We start from the raw sequence: 20,983 nt of genomic DNA, 5'->3' as shown, positions 1-20,983 counted from the left end.
TAAGTCTAGAAGCAAGTATCTTAAATTCCTAACCAAGACTTCCTGTCTGTATTTTCTTTATTCTTTTACTTTAAACACAAGGCACAAACCCCACAACGGTCTATAAACTTGTTACTTCTAACTGTCCCTTAATCAAGTCAAACATTTCACAAATACAGTCATGTGGTGTTTAACAACAGGCATACACTCTGAGAAATACACCATTAGGTGATTTCTTCATTGTGCAAACATCATAAAGTATACTTATACAAACCGAGACGGTATACATGCACCTACACTATATGGTATACAGCCTCCTATTGCTCCTAGGCTACAAACCTGTACCACATGTTAATATACTAACTACTGTAAGCAACTGTAACACAACAGCACTTGTGTATCTAAACGTATCTAAACATAGAAAAGGTACAGTAAAAATACGGTATTATACATGGGACTTCTGTCATTGACCTAAACATCATTATGTCATGGATGACTATGTTCTAGGTCATTAAAGGGACCCAATAAGAAGGGGAAGAATCAGTATTAGTAACCAGCTGAGTTAGAATGGTCTTTCTCTTACAGAAGAAGTATTAAGGATATGTAAACAAACTACAGTTGCTACTCTTGCTTCTGGAGCCCTTTTCCACCAAATAATTTACTTAAATGATGTCAGTGAACAGTTTAATCCACATGTAATTAGGTCATACATATTAGCTTTGATACAATAAAAATATTGGAAAGCCTGTGAAAGGATGCAAACAATATACTTCCTCCCTATTTCTTCTTGTGTGTATATATATATATATCTCTTCTAGCCCACTCACCTGACTTCCTAAGGAGATGTCCTAGAATATACCAAGGAGACACATCTGTATCTTCAATCTCTTGCTTTCAAGTGGCTCTTTCCTCTTTTAGCATTCTTAAATCTCTCCCATCAGGGATAAGTGGGTGGGGTCTGTGGACATCATGGACCGTGTCTTATTTGACTATGTAGTCTAATAAGCATTCAATATATGTGTATTAAGTGAATAAATTGATAGAATGGAGGAACTGGAGTGGCTAGGACCCAAGGTTTGCGGGTTCTTACTCTCTGTAGAAAATAAGGTAGCTGGAGGACAGGGGAGGCAGGCAGTCCCATTAATCAGGGGCTGATTAATGGTTTCTTGAAAAATTTAGATCTGACCTAGTGAAGAAAGAGCGGGCAAGACTCTTTATGGCTTAAGGGCAACGTAAAAAAACACATCAAGGGCTTCTTTTCTCTAGATTGTCCAGTTTGCCACCCAGTAAGTAAGTAAGCATGGTTCATGTTTAAAATAGGACCTGTCTTAATACAGGTTGAATGTCCCTAATCCGAAAATTCAAAATGCTTCAAAATCTAAAACTGTTTGAGCACTGACAAGATGCTCAAAGGAAATGCTCATTAAAGCATTTTGTATTTCATATTTTTGGGGTTAGTGATGTTGAACCAGTAAGTATAATGCAAATATTCCCAAATCTGAAAAAATCCAAAATCTGAAACACTTCTGGTCCCAAGTATTTCAGATAAGGGATACTCAACCTGTATCAAAAGATGAAAAGGGAAAATGAAATAAAATGTTACGTTTATAAAAGGAACATCACAAAAGCAATGGATCTATTCAAAGGGCCGAACGGTCATCTAAACCTAATCTCCAATCTAGTACTTAAATCAATCCTTAACAAATCTAACAAATAGATAAGTCTTTGCAGAGACATTTTGAGGGCAATTACTAATATGATCTAGTTAGAGAAAGAAATAAGCTTTGCAGTCAGGCATACCTGAATTTAAATCCCAGTTCCACCACTTACTAGCCATATGACCTTTCTGAGCCTCAATTCCTCAACCTAAAAGGAAATTATAATACCTACCTGCAGAGTAGTTCTGAGCATTTAAAGAACCTATGTAAAGAGTCTGGATGGGAATGGTTAATGGGTACAAAAATATAGTTAGAATGAATAAGATCTAGTAGGATGACTACAGTGAGCAGAAATGTATTGTATATTTTTAAATAACTAAAAGAGTAAAACTGGAATGTTTGTAACATAAATGATGAATCCTTGAAGTGATGAATACTCCATTTACCCTGATGTGTGTTTTTTTTGTTTTTGTTTTGAGACAGAGTCTCACTCTGTCACTCAGGCTGGAGTGCAACAGCGTGATCTCAGCTCACTGCAACCTCCGCCTCCTGGGTTCAAGCAATCCTCCTGCCTCACCCTCCCAAGTAGCTGGGATTACAGGTGCCCGCCACATCCGGCTTTTTGTATTTTTAGTAAAGACGGGGTGTTTCACCATGTTCGTCGGGCTAGTCTTGAACTCCTCAGGTGTTCCGCCCGTCTCGGCCTTCCAAAGTGCTGGGATTACAGGTGTGAGCCACCGCACCCGGCCATGTGATTATCATACTTTGTACATCTCTATCAAAATATCTCATGTACCTCATAAACATATATACCTACTATGTACCCATAAATATTAGGTAATCTGTTTTAAATAGTCTGGCACAAAACAGCATTATTAACCACCTACTACAGTATTACTCGAGGAGCTGCAGTATTTTTAAGCACCTCTATTACAGAATTATTAAACTGTGCCACATCCATAACTTCCAGAAGGAACTCAGAGTCTAGACTTTGAGGCCACATAGTATTAAGTCTATGTCCTACAGCCAATTACCCAAGCTTTTTCAGCTGTATAAAAGAGTATTAATTCATTAACAACTTAAGGTATTCTTGAGGTAATGTTTTCCCAAATAACTTAGTCCACGTTTCCAATTCAGTTTTTTTTTTTTTTTTTTCCAAAAGATCCCAGTAGCATGTTCTATTACTCTTTCTTGCAACATACAAAATCTCTCTGTCAGGAGAAAGTCGCTCTAGTTTTTCTTCAGACATCATCTAGTTGGGTAACCTTGGGAAAGTACTTCACTCCCCCTGGATTTCAGTTTTCTTATTTTAAAATGGATTGGACTACATAATGTTCTGCCAAATTTTGTGGCTATTAATACATCTTGACAACCCTAATTTACCTTGAAAAATGCTACCTTTGTTACATATTTTATAAATAGCATTTTCTCTGTGTATCTTCAACTTTTTTAAACTGAAGTTTTTTAAATAATCATACCATATATACATTCATTTAGTAGACATTATGTACTTATCAGCCACATATTAAGCAAAGTGCTTGTGGATTAAAGTTGAAAATAAAACTAGGGTATGTATTTTCACAGAGCAAACAATGTAGTAGGGAGTCACCAACTAGATTACAGCCTACAAGTGTTATGACTGGGTAAGTATGGGTGTTATGGGAAATAACAGAAGGGCTCCTAATCAGAGTCAAGAGTAGGGGGAGGTGTATTGATCCAGGAGGATAACCTGGAGAAAGTGGCAACTAATCTAAGACTTGAAAGATTAGAAGTTAACTAAGTAAAGAAATGGGTAACAGAAGAATGATCCATCCAGGCAGGGGAAATATCATACCTAACAGGCCAGTGATGAAATACAGAATTTTACAGGAATTGAAAGAAGCTTAGTTTAACTGGAGCAGAATGTGGAAGTGGAGAGAGGCCAGACATAACAGCTACAGAGGGAATAAGGGACCAGTTCATAAGGGCCCTTCTGGGTCAAAGTAAAGGATTTAAACTTTAACCCAAAGGTAATGGAAACATTTTAAGGGTTTTAAGAAGGGGTATAAACTAATCTTATTTACACTGTAAGAAAGAGAACTCTGGCTTACATTGTAGAGAACATAATGGAGATACGTAAGCCTAGAGGCACAGAAAAGAAATGAGGAGACTGTAGCATGAATTCTAAGTAAATGACAGGACTGTGACCTGGAGTATGGTAGTCACAGCTAGTAGGTAGTAAGCCTTAAAGGGTCAGATAAGATACAGAGTGTCCAGTGATAAAGATTATGCCAGTGTTTCAGACTCTTTCCAGCTAAATCTCCCTTGTGTTTCAGAATCTTTCTAGCTAAATCTCCCTTCTTCCTGTCTCCATGCCATATTCTGTAACATCTACTATACACCATGTTGTTCTAGATGCTGGGAATACTGAGTATGCCATTATCTCTGCCCTCAAAGTTTGTTTGCTAGGGCACAAACAAATAAGAAAAGACAAAACATTTAGTAAGAAAAAGAAAGTGGTACATAGAGTACTATATAAACACAAAAGACAGGCTCTGATTCAGCCAGGGGAAGGAGTAAAGGTATCGTAGAAGAGGCAGCAGATTGTATAAATTTTAAAATGTCAACATTATTTTTCCTTCTAAACTTGCCATACCCAAATCATGACTTACAAACACTACCCTCGGCCAGGCGCGGTGGCTCAAGCCTGTAATCCCAGCACTTTGGGAGGCCGAGACGGGTGGATCACGAGGTCAGGAGATCGAGACCATCCTGGCTAACACCGTGAAACCCCGTCTCTACTAAAAAATACAAAAAACTAGCCGGGCGAGGTGGAGGGCGCCTGTAGTCCCAGCTACTAGGGAGGCTGAGGCAGGAGAATGGCGTAAACCCGGGAGGCGGAGCTTGCAGTGAGCTGAGATCCGGCCACTGCACTCCAGCCTGGGCGATAGAGCAAGACTCCATCTAAAAAAAAAAAATACAGAATTGCAATATATGTTCCCTTTGAGTGGGGGGTGGAGAGAGTCATATTTAAGTTATGTGTTACCTGTTTTAAGATATGAAATAACAGAATCTGCTCTATTTCTTTCTTAAAACAGAAATCCTTACCAAATTAAACTACCTCCTTTGTGGATGAAACTTAATTGACTTTATGTATGGAATACTGTCTTGAAATAGTAAAAGCCTTCCCTTACCCTTTCTAGCAAAGAAAAATTAACCTTTAGCAAGTAAAAACAAACCCAAACCCAAACAAGATTACTTACCAGTCAGCATAAAAATTTACTAAAGCAACATCAGCATTGTCTGAAATTGAAAGACAAAACCAAATAAACTAAGTTATTTGTAATAATTTTTACATAATTAAAGATACAGTTTCATTACGATCTTTGTCCAATATAAGGGTCCACTTAAAAAAACACAGTAACTTTTATCTCTCACTCAGAAACCTACAGTCATGCACAGCTTATAGAATTTATGGGAAACTTTGTCTCTTTTCTCTGTATGCTTTATAAGTTCACTGCATCTTTTATTTTATGGAGACTGGGTCTCACTCTATTGCCCAGGCTGGAGTGCAGTGGCATGATCAAAACCCAGTGCAGCCTCAAACTCCTGGGTTGACATGATCCTCCCACCTCACCCTCCCAAGTAGCTAGGACTACAGGCAAACACCACCACACCTGGCTAACTTTTTTTTTTTTTTGAGACGGAGTCTCATTCTGTTGCCCAGGCTGGAGTGTGGTGGTGTGATCTCGGCTCACTGCAATCTCTGCCTCCCGGGTTCACACCATTCTCCTGCCTCAGCCTCCCAAGTAGCTGGGACTACAAGCGCCTGCCACCACGCCTGGCTAATTTTTTTTGTATTCTTAGTAGAGACGGGGTTTCACCATGTTAGCCAGGATGGTCTCGATCTCCTGACCTTGTGATCCGCCCACCTCGGCCTCACCTGGCTAATTTTCGAATTTTTTTGTAGAGACAGGATCTGGTTATATTGCCCAGGCTGTCTTGAACTCCTGGCCTCAAGCAACCTCCCACCTTAACCTTCCAAAGTGCAGGGATTACAGGCATGAGACATCATACCGGGCTCCGTTCATTGCATCTTAAATGAATTTAAAGCAAATGGGAAATTAAGCCCAGATAAGGCAAGTAAGCTATTATCGTAAAAAGTAAAGTGGAATGATCTGTATTTTATTTTTTGATCTTCCATATTCACAACTGAGAATTAGTTCTGCAAATAAAATCCCACATCACAGAAAAGACCTGTATAACTAAGTTATTTCTAAACCTCACATATCCCACCTAGTTGCAACAAGTAATCTACAACTAACAGTGTTGCATAAGATGCCAATTTTTTGGTTCCTATCCATTTAACAGTTATTCCCTCCTACAAAGAGAACAGCATCATTTGCATATCAGGATGTAAAGACATGAGAAAGATGTAGCGCTTTTTGCCTAACCCTAATTCAGAGAAACTTAAACTCCTCAAGCACTCATGAAAAAAAACAAAGATATTCTAGAATTTGAAAGATGACAGAAGTGAGAATGATATGTGAGTTTCAATTCCTTTCTTCCCTTTTTACCGTCAAGTTACTTTTTATATACTTGCTTATTTGCTCTAAAGCAGTGATTCACAAACTGTGGTTCCTGGACCAGAAACACCAACATCACCTGGGAACTCACAGAAATGCAAATCCTTAGGTAGGGGTCTAGCAGTTTCCTAGCAGTATAGATATTAAAAAGTGTTCCAGGTGATTCTGATACGTGCTAAAGTTTATGGAACCACTCCTCTAAAGAGACTCCATAAGACAGGAATAGACTTTTAGCATTTAAAGTTCCAGGAACATAATATATTACACTCAATGAACGTTGTAACTCCTTTTGCCTCTATTACATGCGTAAGATGGAGGGTTAAAAAAAGAAATTATTTATGCACACTGTACATTTTCTTAAAGCTCCTAAGTTATTATTTTCTATCAACCACATCTTCACCTTTCCTTTACTATTTTTAAAAAACAAGAAATGGTTTCTCTCAAGTTAATTATATCCATAACCACATTGTCAGCAAACAAACCATTCAGCAAAAAACTTATCAGGCCAAGTGTGGTGGCTCATGACTGTAATCTCAGCACTTTGGGAGGTCAAGATGAGAGGACTGCTTGAGGCCAGGAGTTCGAGAACAGCCTGGGCAACATAGCGAGACCATGTCTCTACAAGAAAAATTTAAAATTAGCTAGGTGCAGTGGAGCATACCTGTAATCCTAGCTAACTTGGAAGGTTGAGGAAAGAGGACTGCTTGAGCCCAGGAGGTCAAGGCTGAAGAGAGCTATAATATTATCATGCCACTGCACTCCAGTCTGGGTGACAAAGCAAGACCCTTTCTCTAAAACAAAAAATAAAAATAGTACTGAACTTAACTGGATCAATAACAATAAAAGAGATCAGAGTAGGCAATCTAATTAAAGGGAAAAAAGGAAAAAAAGTCTACACTGTGTCCCAAGGTCATTAACATTTAGTACTGTACAGTGAGAACTATTGGTCTCTAAGTAGGATTATCAAAACATTTCATGAATTGTTAAGAATGGTATCTACATCAAGTCAAAGAAATAAAAAAGACGAAAAGTAACCAAAAGTGCTTTGATAATTCAGAAAGTCATGGAATTAATCAGAATGCCAGCTCTTGATCTGTGCTAGCTGAGATTTTATTGTGTGTGTGTGTTTTTAGAAAGAGTTTTAAACTAACTCTCTATAAAGAAGAGTACACTTAAAAAATATTGAGGTACTTACTTAAAATTTCATCTATATTCTCTGTATCAAGACTTGTTATTTCAGTTGTTACAGGAGTAAAAACCCAAGTTACCTGAAAATTTAAAAAATGAGAAATTAATAAATGTGTCCACAAAAGGCAAATACATAAAAGCGGAAAGTCTAAAAATAAAGTTGATTCCACTTGTTCCTTAGAAAATTATATATCAACTGAACTGAATCTTTATTATCTAGTCTAATCTTTCACTAGATAAATGAAATAGGAGAAATACTAGCTTCTCAAACCTAGAATTGATCAAATAAAACTTTCTATACTTGCAAATATACAAAATAGCTTCTAAGGAATTAGGAAAACTGAGAATATACATATCTTTTCAAATTAATACTTTCAAGAACTTTATAGTGCCACAAGAAAAAATGTATGAGATTATCAGTGTTTCAAGTATAAATACAAAAACCAAAGCTAAGTCTGCTGATTCTATCCTGCCATGTTTCTAAGACAGAAGAAAATAATGAAGAATGCAAGAAAGACTTTTGCAAGTTGTAAACCAAAAGCCCTTCCTGTATAATTTTCACTTATTGGTGATAACAATGTGTTACATGAGAGGCTATTAAAAAGAAAATAAGAATGTTTTTGCATTTCAATGAACCTGAAATCCAAAATTCAAGTTTATCAAAGAAAATCTTAGCCTACCATCTGCAAAACAAAGAAAATATAAAATTTTAAACTAAACTAGCAAATGTTTACTTATTTTAAAAAGTAAAATTTAGTGTATTTTATTTTTAGTTTCCAACTTTAATCACTTGGTGTTTGCTGCCTGGAGAGTTTTTTGTTTGAAATAGAGTTTGTGTATGGAAATTGACTTACTAAATCATTGCTTTTTACTGAATGACAACTAACGTCAGGCTCTCATCAAAGTGCTGAAGATTATTCCTTTGCCCACCCATTTCCTGAATACTTCAGCACTTACAACAGACTTAAAACTTTTATAATTCACCAACAATTCAATCTAAATGCTATAAAGAGATACAATGATGCTAGTATATAAATAAGTCCAGCTAAATTTTAAAAATATTTCTGGGCTGGGTGCGGTGGCTCATGCCTGTAATCCCAGAACTTTGTGAGGCCAAGGCGGGCAGATCACGAGGTCAAGAGATTGGGACCATCCTGGCCAACATGGTGAAACCATATATATATGTATATTATATATAAATTATTATATAATATAATTATATATTATATGTAATAGAATTATATAATGTATTATATATAATTATATATTATATATATATATTTCTATAGACTTATTCTTTTCTTAGGAAAGGCCTAAGGATAACAGTAAGTCTTATTTTTAAATTACTGTAACGGTGTAGCCAATAACTATCACGTCTGTTAGCAACCAATAAATTATACTCTCCTAAAAGTAGGCTAAATAATTGCAAATCTCTAAATATTTGACTTATAAAACTAATTTCATTATTTTCAGTGCCTCAAACATTAACTGTAAAGATCAGACTTCCCTCACTAGTCATTAGTTACTACTGATGGGGTTTAGGACACATTACTCCAAAATACAGCATGTTGGCATTTGAGGAAACAGCAGAAGCAAAAAGGTCTCCCTGACCTTCTCCTGCCCTTCTCCCCTAAAACAGGTCATAAAATAATTCTCTGACATTTCTCTAAAGTAGGTCTTAAGACTCCCCCTAAAAGACATATCCTCTAGACCCTGAGAAAAGGAATATCCCAATCTCTGAGGACACAGAGATGCCAAGAAGAATCTGAACTAACAGTTCCCTCAGTTTATTACTATTAGATCATACCCACTTTGTCCAGTCGTATGTCTGTACAACTGTTCACTCTTCATCAACCTATGAATTTTTAAAGTTTTTCCCACTTCTTTGGGTTATAATTTCTGAAGGCTCCCATGTCATGTAAAACTTATATTAAATAAATTTGTATGCTTTTCTCTTGTTAGTCTACCTTTTATTATAGGAGTCTCATATATGACCTAGAGATGGGTAAGAAATCTTTTCTACTCTACATTATCAATGTCTTCATAACAGATCCTGCCTTCATAAGTATCTGACCACTTCTACATAACTGTGGATCCCAATAATATTGATAACAGCAAGATTTTACACTTGTGTGCTAAAGAAAAACTCAAGAAGGCAGAAAAATATTATCATAGAAAAATGAAGTTGGCATTATCAAAGTCAAGTCATTAAATAATTCAATAATATTTACAGTGTCTACTAGGTACTGAGGGCACAAATGCATACAGCATGGTGTGTGTTGCCTCAAATCTGGGTAAGTGGGATATCCATTGCTCAAACATCTATCATTTCTTTGAGTTGGGCTCCAAATCTACTCTTTTGGTTATTCCGAAATATTTTTGAAGAGTTAATTATCGTCTATCAAAATATGTAGAGAGAATGAATATATGTTTAAAATCTAAAGTTAATAGTTTTTTACTAGCTGGGCACAGTGGCTCATGCCTATAATCCCAGCACTTCAGGAGGCCAAGGCAGGAGGACCCCTTGAGGCCAGAAGTTCAAGACCAGCCTAGGCAACATAGCAAGACCCCGTCTCTACAAAAAAACTTAAAAAATTAGCCAGGCATGGTGGCACATGCCTGTATTCCTAGCTACTGGGGAGGCTGAGGCCACTGGATCACTTGAACCCAGGAGTTTGAGTTTGCAGTGAGCTATGATTGTGCCACTGCACTCCAGCCTGGATGACAGAACAGGACCCTGTCTCACAAAAAAAAAAAAAGAGAAAGAGAGAGAGACAGGGAAATTGCATTTTATCTTGAAACACTTACATGGGAAAAACATTTACATGCTAAGTAATGGCAAAAATGAGGCAATTATCAATTTGGCTATATTAAATAGATAACTATTACTTTAAACACACTGTGCTAATAAATATGCAAATGGTAAGATTGGTATTTTGCTAACAGTTCTGTTTGTTAAGAGGGCCCAAAGCAAGAAAACTCTCTGACCCAGTAATCTCTGCTCCCTGTAGGGTGTAAAGGAGGCATTTTCCTGTTAGCTTATCATTAACATTTCTATTAATATGCAGTATGAAGGGAAAGACGTGTTGTTTATTTGAACTATTAGTAAGCTCCACTAGTCTGACAAATTGTTTCTTTTCATGTCAGCCCTGGGCAGCAACAAGATTCTCCCAGGAAAACATCTTCATGTGTCAAATGCTATAGTGCTTAAGTAAAATAAAGTATGACTCCAGACCATAAAGCTTTTGATAGGGATCATTAATATTTTTTTCAATTTAGACTTGAATAAAACTTCTAAATTTATGTTAAAAACAAAAATATATGGAAATTTTCATAGATCTCAATAGTTATGAAGAATATAGTCTCTAATGATGAAATATTTAGACAACATATACAAATATACAGATATGAACTTAGGAAGTATTTTACAACTTGGTCATTCCCTCCAGTTTATTAGCTCATTTTCTTGCCAAGAAAGCAGAGCAGAGTGGCATCTTTAATCATCTCCCATAATTCATTAGATAAGTCCTCCATGCATTTACTATACCAACTACTACATTTCAGCCTAGTGACGGGATCTTATATAAAAAGGCATACGAGTAAAATGGCAAATACTATACCCAAATTCACTTAAAAGACTAATAAAATTGAAAGGCTAGCTTTCAATACCAGGAGCTTCTTCAGCAAGGAAAGAATATTTTCTTCCGTTAGATGGTTATTAAAAATTTGGATCCCTCCCCACTCTGAAAACCGAGAGCACTTTCTATAGGGTGTTAACATATTATTCCATCTTAAAGAAACAAATTAATTCCATCCTTAAATCAGTTATTTGTGCTGGTGTCTTACTTCCTCTAACAGACTGGGAGTACCTTGAAAGTAGAGACCACTTTATTCAATTTTGTATCCCACAGATCACTGTACCCTGTTTGTACACAAGAAACATTCAAATATGAACTAAATGAATGACTAGATGGATGAATAGGTAGTGATGCTAACACACTAAGAATTTAGAGAGACGATATTGGATATGAGAAGTAGGAGGAAAAGGTCCCGAAATATAAATTGAGAACAAACATTTTAACATGTTTGAGGAAAACGAGATCATCAAATAAAAATAAAGTCTATACTATAATTTGGTTTTAAATATATAATAGCAAAAAGCACACCACTTGGTGATGAGTCACAGACTTAGAAGGAATCTCACAAAGGATCTTCCCACCTATTGCAGAAACCCCTCTTCATCACTACTTAACAGTTGCCATAAACCTCTAGTAATTTCTTCTGGTTCCTCCAGCTGTTCTTTGGTATGATTTCCAGACACTTCAGCACATACAGTCACACTGCATAACAATGTTTTGATTAATGAGAGGCTACATATATGACAGTGGTCCCATAAGATTATAATGAGGCTGAAAAATTCCTGGAGCCTCTTGATGTCTTGATAATCCTGACCCTGTGTAGGTCTAGGCTAATGTGTGTGTTTTTGTCTTGGTTTTCAACAAAAAAGCTAAAAAGAAAAAAAATTTTAATAAAAAAAGCAAATAAAATGAGGTTATAAAGAAAGATGCTTTTGTACAGCTATGTAATGTGCTGGTATTTTAACCTCCATATTATTATAAAAGAGTCAGAAGTTAAAAATTAAAACATATAGTTAAAAAGTTACAGTAAGCTAAAGTTAATTTGGTATTAAAGAAAAAAGATATTTTAAAATAAGTTTAGTATTACCTAAGTCTGCTGTGTTTATAAAGGCTACAGTAATGTACAGTAATAACCTAGGCCTTCTCATTCACTCATCACTCACTGACTCACCCACAGCAACTTCCAGTCCTGCAAGTTTCATTCATGTTAAGTGCCCTATATACGTATATAACTTTTTTATCTTTTATACTATATTTTTACTGTGCCTTTTCTACATTTAGATACACAAATACCATTGTATTACAATTGTCTACAATATTCAGTAACATACTATACAAGCAGCCTAACAGTAATAGGCTATTCCATATAGCCCAGATGTGTAGTAGGCTATACTATCTAGGTTTGTGTAAGTATATTCTACAACATTTGCACAATGACGAAATTACCTAATGACACATTTCTCAGAACATATCCCCATCATCACGCCATGCGTTACTGTACTATATACTTGAAAACTGCTAAGAGATTCTATAATAAATATTCTCACAACAACAAAAAAAAGTGAGGTGATAGATATGGTAATTAGCTTGATGTAATTATTTAACTATATATATATCAAAATATCTCATTGTACATCACAAATATACACAATTTTTGTCAATTATACCCTAATAAAGCTGGGCAGTAGAAGAAAGCAAATCAACCATAAATTACCACAAAACAGAAGAAGAGTTATATTACATTAGTGGATAAAAATTTGACACTTCTTGTATGGAATTATAATTTGAGGTTGTTAATTCAGTCATGAAAATAAATGATTTGAGACTTTCAGGACTAGAGGCTAATAAAATGTCAGGTAAAACAGGTTATCAAACACTACTTCTGTTAATAAGATTTCTAATTCATAGAAGCATTAGCTAGGCGTCAAGTGTAATTTCTTAGAATATCCTAGTAAATGAGTTTAGAAAACCAGAAGTATTTCTAGTGAGTTTGTTTATTTAAAGCTCAATATCTTAAAACCTTGATATTTCAAGTGTGGTCTTTGAAACTGCCACACTGGTATCACCTACGAGCTTGTGAGAAATAGAGAATACTAGGCCCCACTCCAGACCTACTGAATGAGAAGCTCCATTCCAGTAAGATGCCCAGTTGATTCCTATGCACACTAAAGTTCAAGAACACTGTTTTGGAAATATTTTTTTTTTACTCTAGGAGCAAGCGTGTAAATGCATTTTAAACTCTGTACGATGTTTTTGATCCTCAAATATGAGCACAAGTACAAGTAAGACTCATCTGTGACAACGCATTGACACGCAAATTGCTGTGCTTTTAGAAAAATGTAGAATGAATCTGTAACCTATCAGAGATGTACATAGATGTTAATTTTTTAAAGTATACTGTCTTCTGCTAAAAAAAAAAAAAGCTTAAACAGATATTTCTGCATGAAATCACTGTCATAAAATAGAAACTTCGATAGGGGACATTTCTTTCCCTGTGGCACTACTGTTCTCAGTTGGCAGTACATCTGCTAGGCATTCTGCTGCAATAGCTTAGTGTATTTTTGCTAAATCTTTCACTGACTTGCCTTTCTGTTGGGAGATTCTCAGAGCCCTTTCTTTACAAACTATGTCTCTCCTATAGCAAAAAACAAGCAATGGACCAGACAACAGTTATCTTCCATTTCTAATCTAGATTGACAAGTCAGCCTACCATCTGCCAAGTCCCAATGCCCTGAGACCTAGGCTGCTTCTCCTCCCTGAGGGCCACTTCTCTGACTCCAATCAGTCCACTCTTACTTTCAGTTTTGCATTAAGCTGGCAGGCAAGAGAAGTATAAAGGTTTCCAGTTGGCTTCAAGGAGCAGGAGATGTTGAAATGTCCCTGGAGAAAACAAGTTGAAGCTGACAGGAACTATAAGGGCCTTGAAGTTGGGTATCAATCAAGGCACATCTCACACTATTCACATTCCCAGAAGCATTATAATGAACTAGAAGTTCAAAGAGGGGAAAAATAGGACTAAATATAGAATAACACTGGGAAGCTACTTTAACCCTTAAATTGTTCAGCAGTACAACCTTACTATAGCATCGGCACAACCCATCTTGGTCATGTGAGAACCAATCTGCATTTATAAAGAAACACTAGAAGAATTATAAGATTTCTTCATTAAATAAGTCAAAATATGATGCAGAAATTTGAGAAAACAAATACCACACCCCCAAAAAGTTCAAATATAGATAATACAAACCCTTAATCTCAAATTCTGCCAATAAAAACAATCATGGACAAATAAAAAGAAACAAAATCTGTTGCAATTCATACTTTTTCTTAAATTTTAGTTATTTGATCATGCACGAATTTCCATTAAAAACTGATGTTATCTGTGTTTCGTTCTTCAGTGTATTTAAAATGGAGATTAACTAATTTACCTGGAATAGACAATGTATTTTTCTCTGACCTTCGAAGAGGATATTTTTGTTACAAAAAGCTTTTCAGAGCTGGGGGTGAACTTCTCAATGTGTGGAAAAAATTATTCTCTTAAAATCACCACATTTTGCTCTTCTAAAACTCAAACTTCTAGCAATGGCAGTGCTAACAAAGCATGGGAATTGAAGATAAGTCAAGATAAGAATTGTGACCATTCTACTTTGTGCTGCACTGTAATTCTTACCCAGGATACTTGATGAGAGAAAGTTACCTTAAGAGAATCTACATACATGGTGGTACATACATCTTTTGTTCACTTACTCATTCCACAAATATTTCACTGAGTCATCACAGTGTCAACATGCTAGACACTGTGAAAAACATAATTTGTACATGGTTACATTAATCTTATGAACTTCATTTTCACATTAAAAATAAGAGAGAGAAAGAAGGTTCTCTCATTCAAATATTTTAAGAGTCATCCATAATTCCTGCAAAGTCATTATATACTCTCTAATCTAAAGAAGATAACTGCTGGGCATTAAACCATGAGATTACTTGTATGTCAGTACTCTCTTTTTGCCTGGGCTTTCATGAAGCTTTGAATTAAATTTAGTGCAGAATGAATGTGTATCCACACTGTTGCTGAACAATCTTTTAACATCACTAAAAGTGGGACAACCAAGTATTCTGCTTCTTGATGGGATGCAAATACAAAAGAGAAAGCACCACTTGTAAATATTCTTAACAACAACCAATTTGAACATTATCTCAATCTAATCAAGTCCAAGAAGCTAGTGCATTAAGAAACAGTGGCTACGGAGAAACATTTTGTAAAATGACACCATGAGGATGCAAGCTGCCATATCAGATGAAAGGAAATTTTACAGAAAACAATGATAGCCTATCTTCATTTGGCCTCCCCACAGAAGTAGACTCTGAGACAAGGAGTTAAGTACAAGGAGTCAAGTATTTGGGAGATAAAGGAGGAACAGAGAAGCAAGACAGGGACAGAAACTCAGGCAATATACTATAGCAGGTGAGCTATAGTATTGGTCTACTAAACTTTGGAAATACCCATGTTTTCATTAACTTTTAAACAATTTTTCAAAGTTTATATTCAACAGATTGTGGTACCTCCTAAATTATATAATTTTTATTTTATTTTATTTTTTTTGGAGACAAGATCTTGCTTTGTCACCTAGGCTGGAGTGCAGTGGCACGATCTCGGCTCACTGCGACCTCCACCTCCTGGGCTCTAGCAGTCCTCCCACCTCAGCCTCCCAAGTAGCTGGGACTACAGGCGTGTGCCACCACATCCAGCTAACATATAACAATCTTTAGCCCTTTTACTAGCTGTTGCTGTTGGCACACACATTTCTATACTTCAAAGTATGAGGAAAATATCTCCTATATGTCCAAGAATGCCTTTATTTCATTATTAAACATGTGGCCCTGACTGTTTTTGGGTGAGTAAATGGCCTTTAAGGAAAAACTGTCTTCAGTGAAACCTTGGGTTACTTATTTTTCACATTCACTTAGTTCCAGAATTACTCTAAGACTTCCTAGTTTCTTAAGTAGAGTACTGTACATATTCTTGGGTAAAAATATTTTCATTACCAAATCCCCTAATGATCCTATCACTATATACGTCCCAAGTATTAATCCACTGCTGACTTTAAAGATCTATTTTTTGGCTGGGCACAGTAGCTCACGCCTGTAATCCCAGCACTTTGGGAGGCCGAGGCAGGCAGATCACCTGAGGTCAGGAGTTTAAGAGCAGCCTGGCCAACAGGGTGAAAACCTGTCTCTACTAAAAATACAAAACATTAGCCGGGCATGGATGCAGATGCCTGTCATCCCAGCTACTTGGGATGATGAAGCAGGAGAATTACTAGAACCTGGGAGGTGGAGGTTGCTGTGAGCCGAGATCGTGCCATTGCACTCCAGCCTGGGCAATAAGAGCGAAACTCCTGTCTCCAAAAAAAATAATAAACCTCTGTGTTTTAAAAATTACATGGTTACTTCTAACCAAACTAATTCTAAATATCGATCAGAAGTAGTCCTTGAGAGGCCATATACTTGTTGAGGTGCCTATCCTAATTAATGATCATTAGAAGAATCTTTAATGCTGCCCCATCTGCCACATACTGTTTTAACTAGCTTTGTAAAGCAAACAGATTTATCTCTCATTTAGTCTAAAATACCCCCAGTGACAGTTTCAAAGCTTTCTTACATATTAAGGGTCACTAAGGTTGATCTTCATCACTACCACGTAGTAGTTCAGCTTTCTAAGCACTTTTGCCAAAAAGCTAATCAGAGAATGACCTTGGTGTGTTAAAAGGAAATCTGAATTTAGGAATCCATCTCCTTTGCTCACATCTGTCCTCACTTTTGTACTTGCTGTGAGATTGAGGTACAGAAAGAAGAAATACACACTGGCACAATTAGGAATATACTGTTTACTTTAATCCTCAAAACCATTTGGGAGGTAGAGAGATAAGACCAACAAGCAGGGACAAAGGAAGAGAACTCATTTTTCTAAAAAACAGAACTAAAAAACAAAAAAAGTTCTCTTGCTCTCTCTTTTCTTCTTTTGAGATAGAGTTTTGCTCTTGCTGTCCAAGCTGGAGTGCAATGGCATGATCTTGGCTCACTGCAACTTTCGCCTCCCTGGTTCAAGCGATTCTCCTGCCTCGGCCTCCCAAGTAGCTGGGATTACAAGTGTGCACCACCACACCTGGATAATTTTTTGTATTTTTAGTACAGACGAGGTTTCACCATGTTGGCCAGGCTGGTCTCAAACTCCTGACCTCAGGTGATCTGCCCACCTCTACCTCCCAAAGTGCTAGGATTACAAAAAGTTCTCTACCTCTCCATCTTCTGGAGCTTTGAGGCAGACAATCAACCTTAGAGGTAAGAAGAGCAATCTTCCAAGTCCCTGAGTCATCCACAGCCTTAAAACCTTGAATCCTTCTGATTTTTAGATTTTTACAACATGTATTAATTAAAGTAATGGGGTATAGGATGTCCTTAATTTCCTAATGTTTGAACTTCATGCTGATTCTTTGAAATTGCCCACTGAATATATGCTCTGTTTGGGCTTTAATGAAGAGGTTGACAAACATTTCAAGCAATTTTAAGTGGTGATTTGGATCTGGTAACAGTTCATTTCAGCCAAGAGGCAAATGATTTAAAAATAAGTCCCCTGTAACAAACTCAAAACTTCCCAAGTATGGTTTTAAAGAGAGTATATGCTTATGTAATTCAAATTAAAAACTTCACATTCTACAGCCAAAGAGAATTTTAAAAGTAATGCATGATCAAGTTTTTTTTAAAAAAAAACAAAACTAAACAATTTGTCATTGTTTATTTCTGAATGTGAACCCTCATAAAAGCTTGTTTTTATAACTGTTACATACAATTAGTTGAGATTATTGTTAGGCAGGAATCTAGACCCAACATGGTGGTATCACCTGATATGGCAGGTCCTTTGTTAGGACTTCCCACCCTTCACTTTCTGCTAAGACTTTCCGCGTGCGAAAAAAGCCCACGCCTGCCAAAAACACCCAGCTCTGCGCAAACTCCTGGACATGTCATTCCTTAGAAATCGAAACCTAACTCAGGAAACCGAAACCTACAGACTCCGCCTACCTCACCCTATAAAAGGCCCCTGATACCTGCCCCCGTCGCGACTTCCTCGGCCCTGCTCCTAGAGGACAGGTGAACCTCGCCCACGAGCCCAATAAAAGCTACCTCAGCTACCTCAGTTCTCATCTGCCTCATGTCCTCTTGCTCGGCTCCCCATTACATTACACTGGTGCCGAAAACCCAGGAGGAGACCCCTCCCTGGACCCCTGCCAGTTTGGGCAGGCTCTCCTCTCCCTGAGCCAGGACCTCCTCTCCGAGCTGGGAGCCCTTTCACCAAATCCAAGACTCAATTCGATCACTGCTGGGTACGTTTTCCCCCGTCCTGCAGGCTCCGGGAGCCTGCCCGAAAACACGGCCGCGTCAGGGCTTCCCCCGTCCGCCCCTGTCGGTCACTTGTGACCCTGGCACCGGGGACTAGGAGACGTCCAACCTCCCCGGAAGCCACCATACCCCGCATTCCACGTGGCAGTGGGAGGACACTCCTGTTGCCTCTGGACTGCCGCCTCAGGATCATGGGGGCTGCCCAGTTCAAACAGGACCGAAAATCCCCTCTGGGGTGCCTCTTGGCTAATCTCCAGATTTTAGGTCTCAGCCAAGACCTAAAACAAAAGCGGCTTATTTTCTTCTGCACAGTGGCATGGCCACAGTATAAATTAGATAATCAGTCTCAGTGGCCTGCAGAAGGCACTCTAGACTTTAATATCCTCACAGATCTGACCAACTTTTGCAAGAGGCTAGGCAAATGGTCCGAGGTACCCTGCCTTCAGGCCTTTTAGGACTTGCATTCCCGCCCAGACCTCTGTGCCTGATGTTCGTTGGCCCAGGTCTTGCTCGCGAACTCTACTCCCTCAAGCAAGGAGAAGGACGATTCCTCCTCTTTCTCTGAGCCCCCTGATACTCTTTCCCTGCTCCCCCTTGGGTCCCCCGCTCAACCTCCCCCTTACTCCGACTCGTCGTCATCTCCGTCCTCGTCGGCGCCACCCCTTCTCTCCACTCCTCCTGTGTCCCCACCAGACCTGACGGACCCTGTCTCTCCTACCTCTTCCTCCTCCTCGCCTGTCTCAGCCCATACCGGGTCCAGGACCGACCTTCTGTGCTCCTTGCAGGAAGTGGCAGGCGCCGAAGGAGTGGTCCGGGTCCATGTGCCCTTTTTGCTGGCAAACCTATCTAAGATTGGAGTGTGTAGGCTCTTTCTTGGCCAACCCCACTCTGTATATCAAAGAGTTCAGATACCTATGCCAGGCATATGACCTCACCTGGCATGATCTCCAAGTCATTATGACCTCAACCCTGTCCCCTGAGGAACGGGAACATATCCTAGCGGCAGCCAGGCAGCACGCTGACCAGGTTCATTTAACTGACCCCACCATGCCAGTCGGCACCGAGACGGTGCCCTTGGCCGAGCCCAACTGGGACTACCAGGTTGGGCAGGCAGGCCGCTGCTGCCGAGACATGATGCTCCAGTGCCTTCTTGCCAGCATGCAGGCAGCCTCCAATAAGTCAGTCAACTTTGATAAATTAAAGGAGGTAGTCCAAGACTCAGATGAGAATCCGGCCGTTTTTCTTAACTGACTGACTGAGGCACTCATTCAGTACACCCGCCTTGACCCTGCCTCCCCCGCAGGAGGAACCGTCTTGGCTACGTACTTTATTTCTCAGTTGGCTCCGGATATCCGGAAAAAATTTAAAAAGGTGGAGGACGGCCCTCAAACTCCCATCCAGGATTTAGTCAAACTGGCCTTCAAAGTCTACAACTCCAGGGAGGAAGCAGCTGAGGCCCAGCAACAGGCCAGGCTAAAACAGAAGGTACAACTCCAAACCCAGGCCTTGGTAGCAGCCCTGAGGCTGGCTGGCTCCAGGAGCTCTCAGAGAGGAGGTACTCCCCGAGCACCACTTGGTGCCTGCTTCAAGTGCGGCAACGAAGGCCACTGGACCAAGCAGTCCCCCAACCCTAAGGAGCCAACTCGCCCCTGTCCGAGCTGTCGGCAGATAGGCCATTGGAAGTCAGACTGCCCCAACCTGAAGACGGTCGCTACGCCTCCACGTGACAACCCTCCTCCAGGTACTGGAGGCGTCTTCCAGCTCCTCGACACCAACGAAGATTGAAGAGGCCCAGACTCAGGAACCCCTCTTACTCTCACCGAGCCCAGGGTTATGCTCCAGGTAGCGGGTAAGTCCATATCCTTCCTTATGGATACGGGGGCTACCTACTCTGTTTTGCCTTCCTTGCCATCCCTCTGCTGTCATGGTCATGGGAATTGATGGCACTCCCTCCACCTACCGCCAGACTCCTCCTCTGTCTTGCCGCCTGGATGGCTCCCTTTTCTCGCACTCATTTCTCATCATTCCTTTGTGCCCAGTCCCTTTGTTAGGACGAGACCTCCTCTCCAAGCCAGGGGACTCAGTTCACTTCTGGCCCAACCCCTCCCCGCACCTCGCACTCTTTCCCCTCCTCTCACCTGATAAACCCCACCAGGCTGACACCCCACTTCTGTTTCCGGTCACCATTAACCCTAAGGTGTGGGACACCTCCACCCCGATCATTGCCCAGCACCATACTCCAGTCCGCATCTGGCTGAAGGACCCCTCCAAGTTTCCCTCCAGACCCCAGTTCCCCATTTCCCTTGAGCACCGACAGGGACTCAAACCCATCATCACGTGCCTGCTCCAGCAGCACATTCTGGTCCCTGCCAACTCACCATGCAATACTCTTATCCTGCCTGTATGGAAAAGCTCCAGGGCCTACCGCCTCGTGCAGGATCTACGCCTCATCAGTGAGGCAGTAGTACCCACCTTTCCAGTTGTTCCTAACCCATATACACTTCTCTCACACATTCCCCCTGATACCACTCATTTTACTGTCCTTGACCTAAAGGCT

The 20,983-nt window shown here is 39.2% G+C and overlaps 1 protein-coding gene across 1 annotated transcript in view; it reads right to left on the bottom strand.

Moving 5' to 3' along the window:
* ERP44 (endoplasmic reticulum protein 44) overlaps positions 1-20,983 on the bottom strand; it is a 119,820-nt gene that overhangs the window by 68,841 nt on the left and 29,996 nt on the right. The window contains exons 2-3 of the mRNA XM_010374130.2: positions 7,398-7,470; positions 4,880-4,919 (exon numbers count right to left, since the gene is read on the bottom strand). Of these exons, the coding sequence (XP_010372432.1) occupies positions 4,880-4,919; positions 7,398-7,470 (113 nt within the window). The remainder of the gene's footprint in view (positions 1-4,879; positions 4,920-7,397; positions 7,471-20,983) is intronic.

This window comes from Rhinopithecus roxellana, chromosome 16, assembly GCF_007565055.1.
Source record: "Rhinopithecus roxellana isolate Shanxi Qingling chromosome 16, ASM756505v1, whole genome shotgun sequence".
Classification (NCBI taxonomy): domain Eukaryota; kingdom Metazoa; phylum Chordata; class Mammalia; order Primates; family Cercopithecidae; genus Rhinopithecus; species Rhinopithecus roxellana.
Note: the sequence above shows the minus strand (reverse complement) of the source record. Positions and strands in the feature narration are given on the sequence as shown.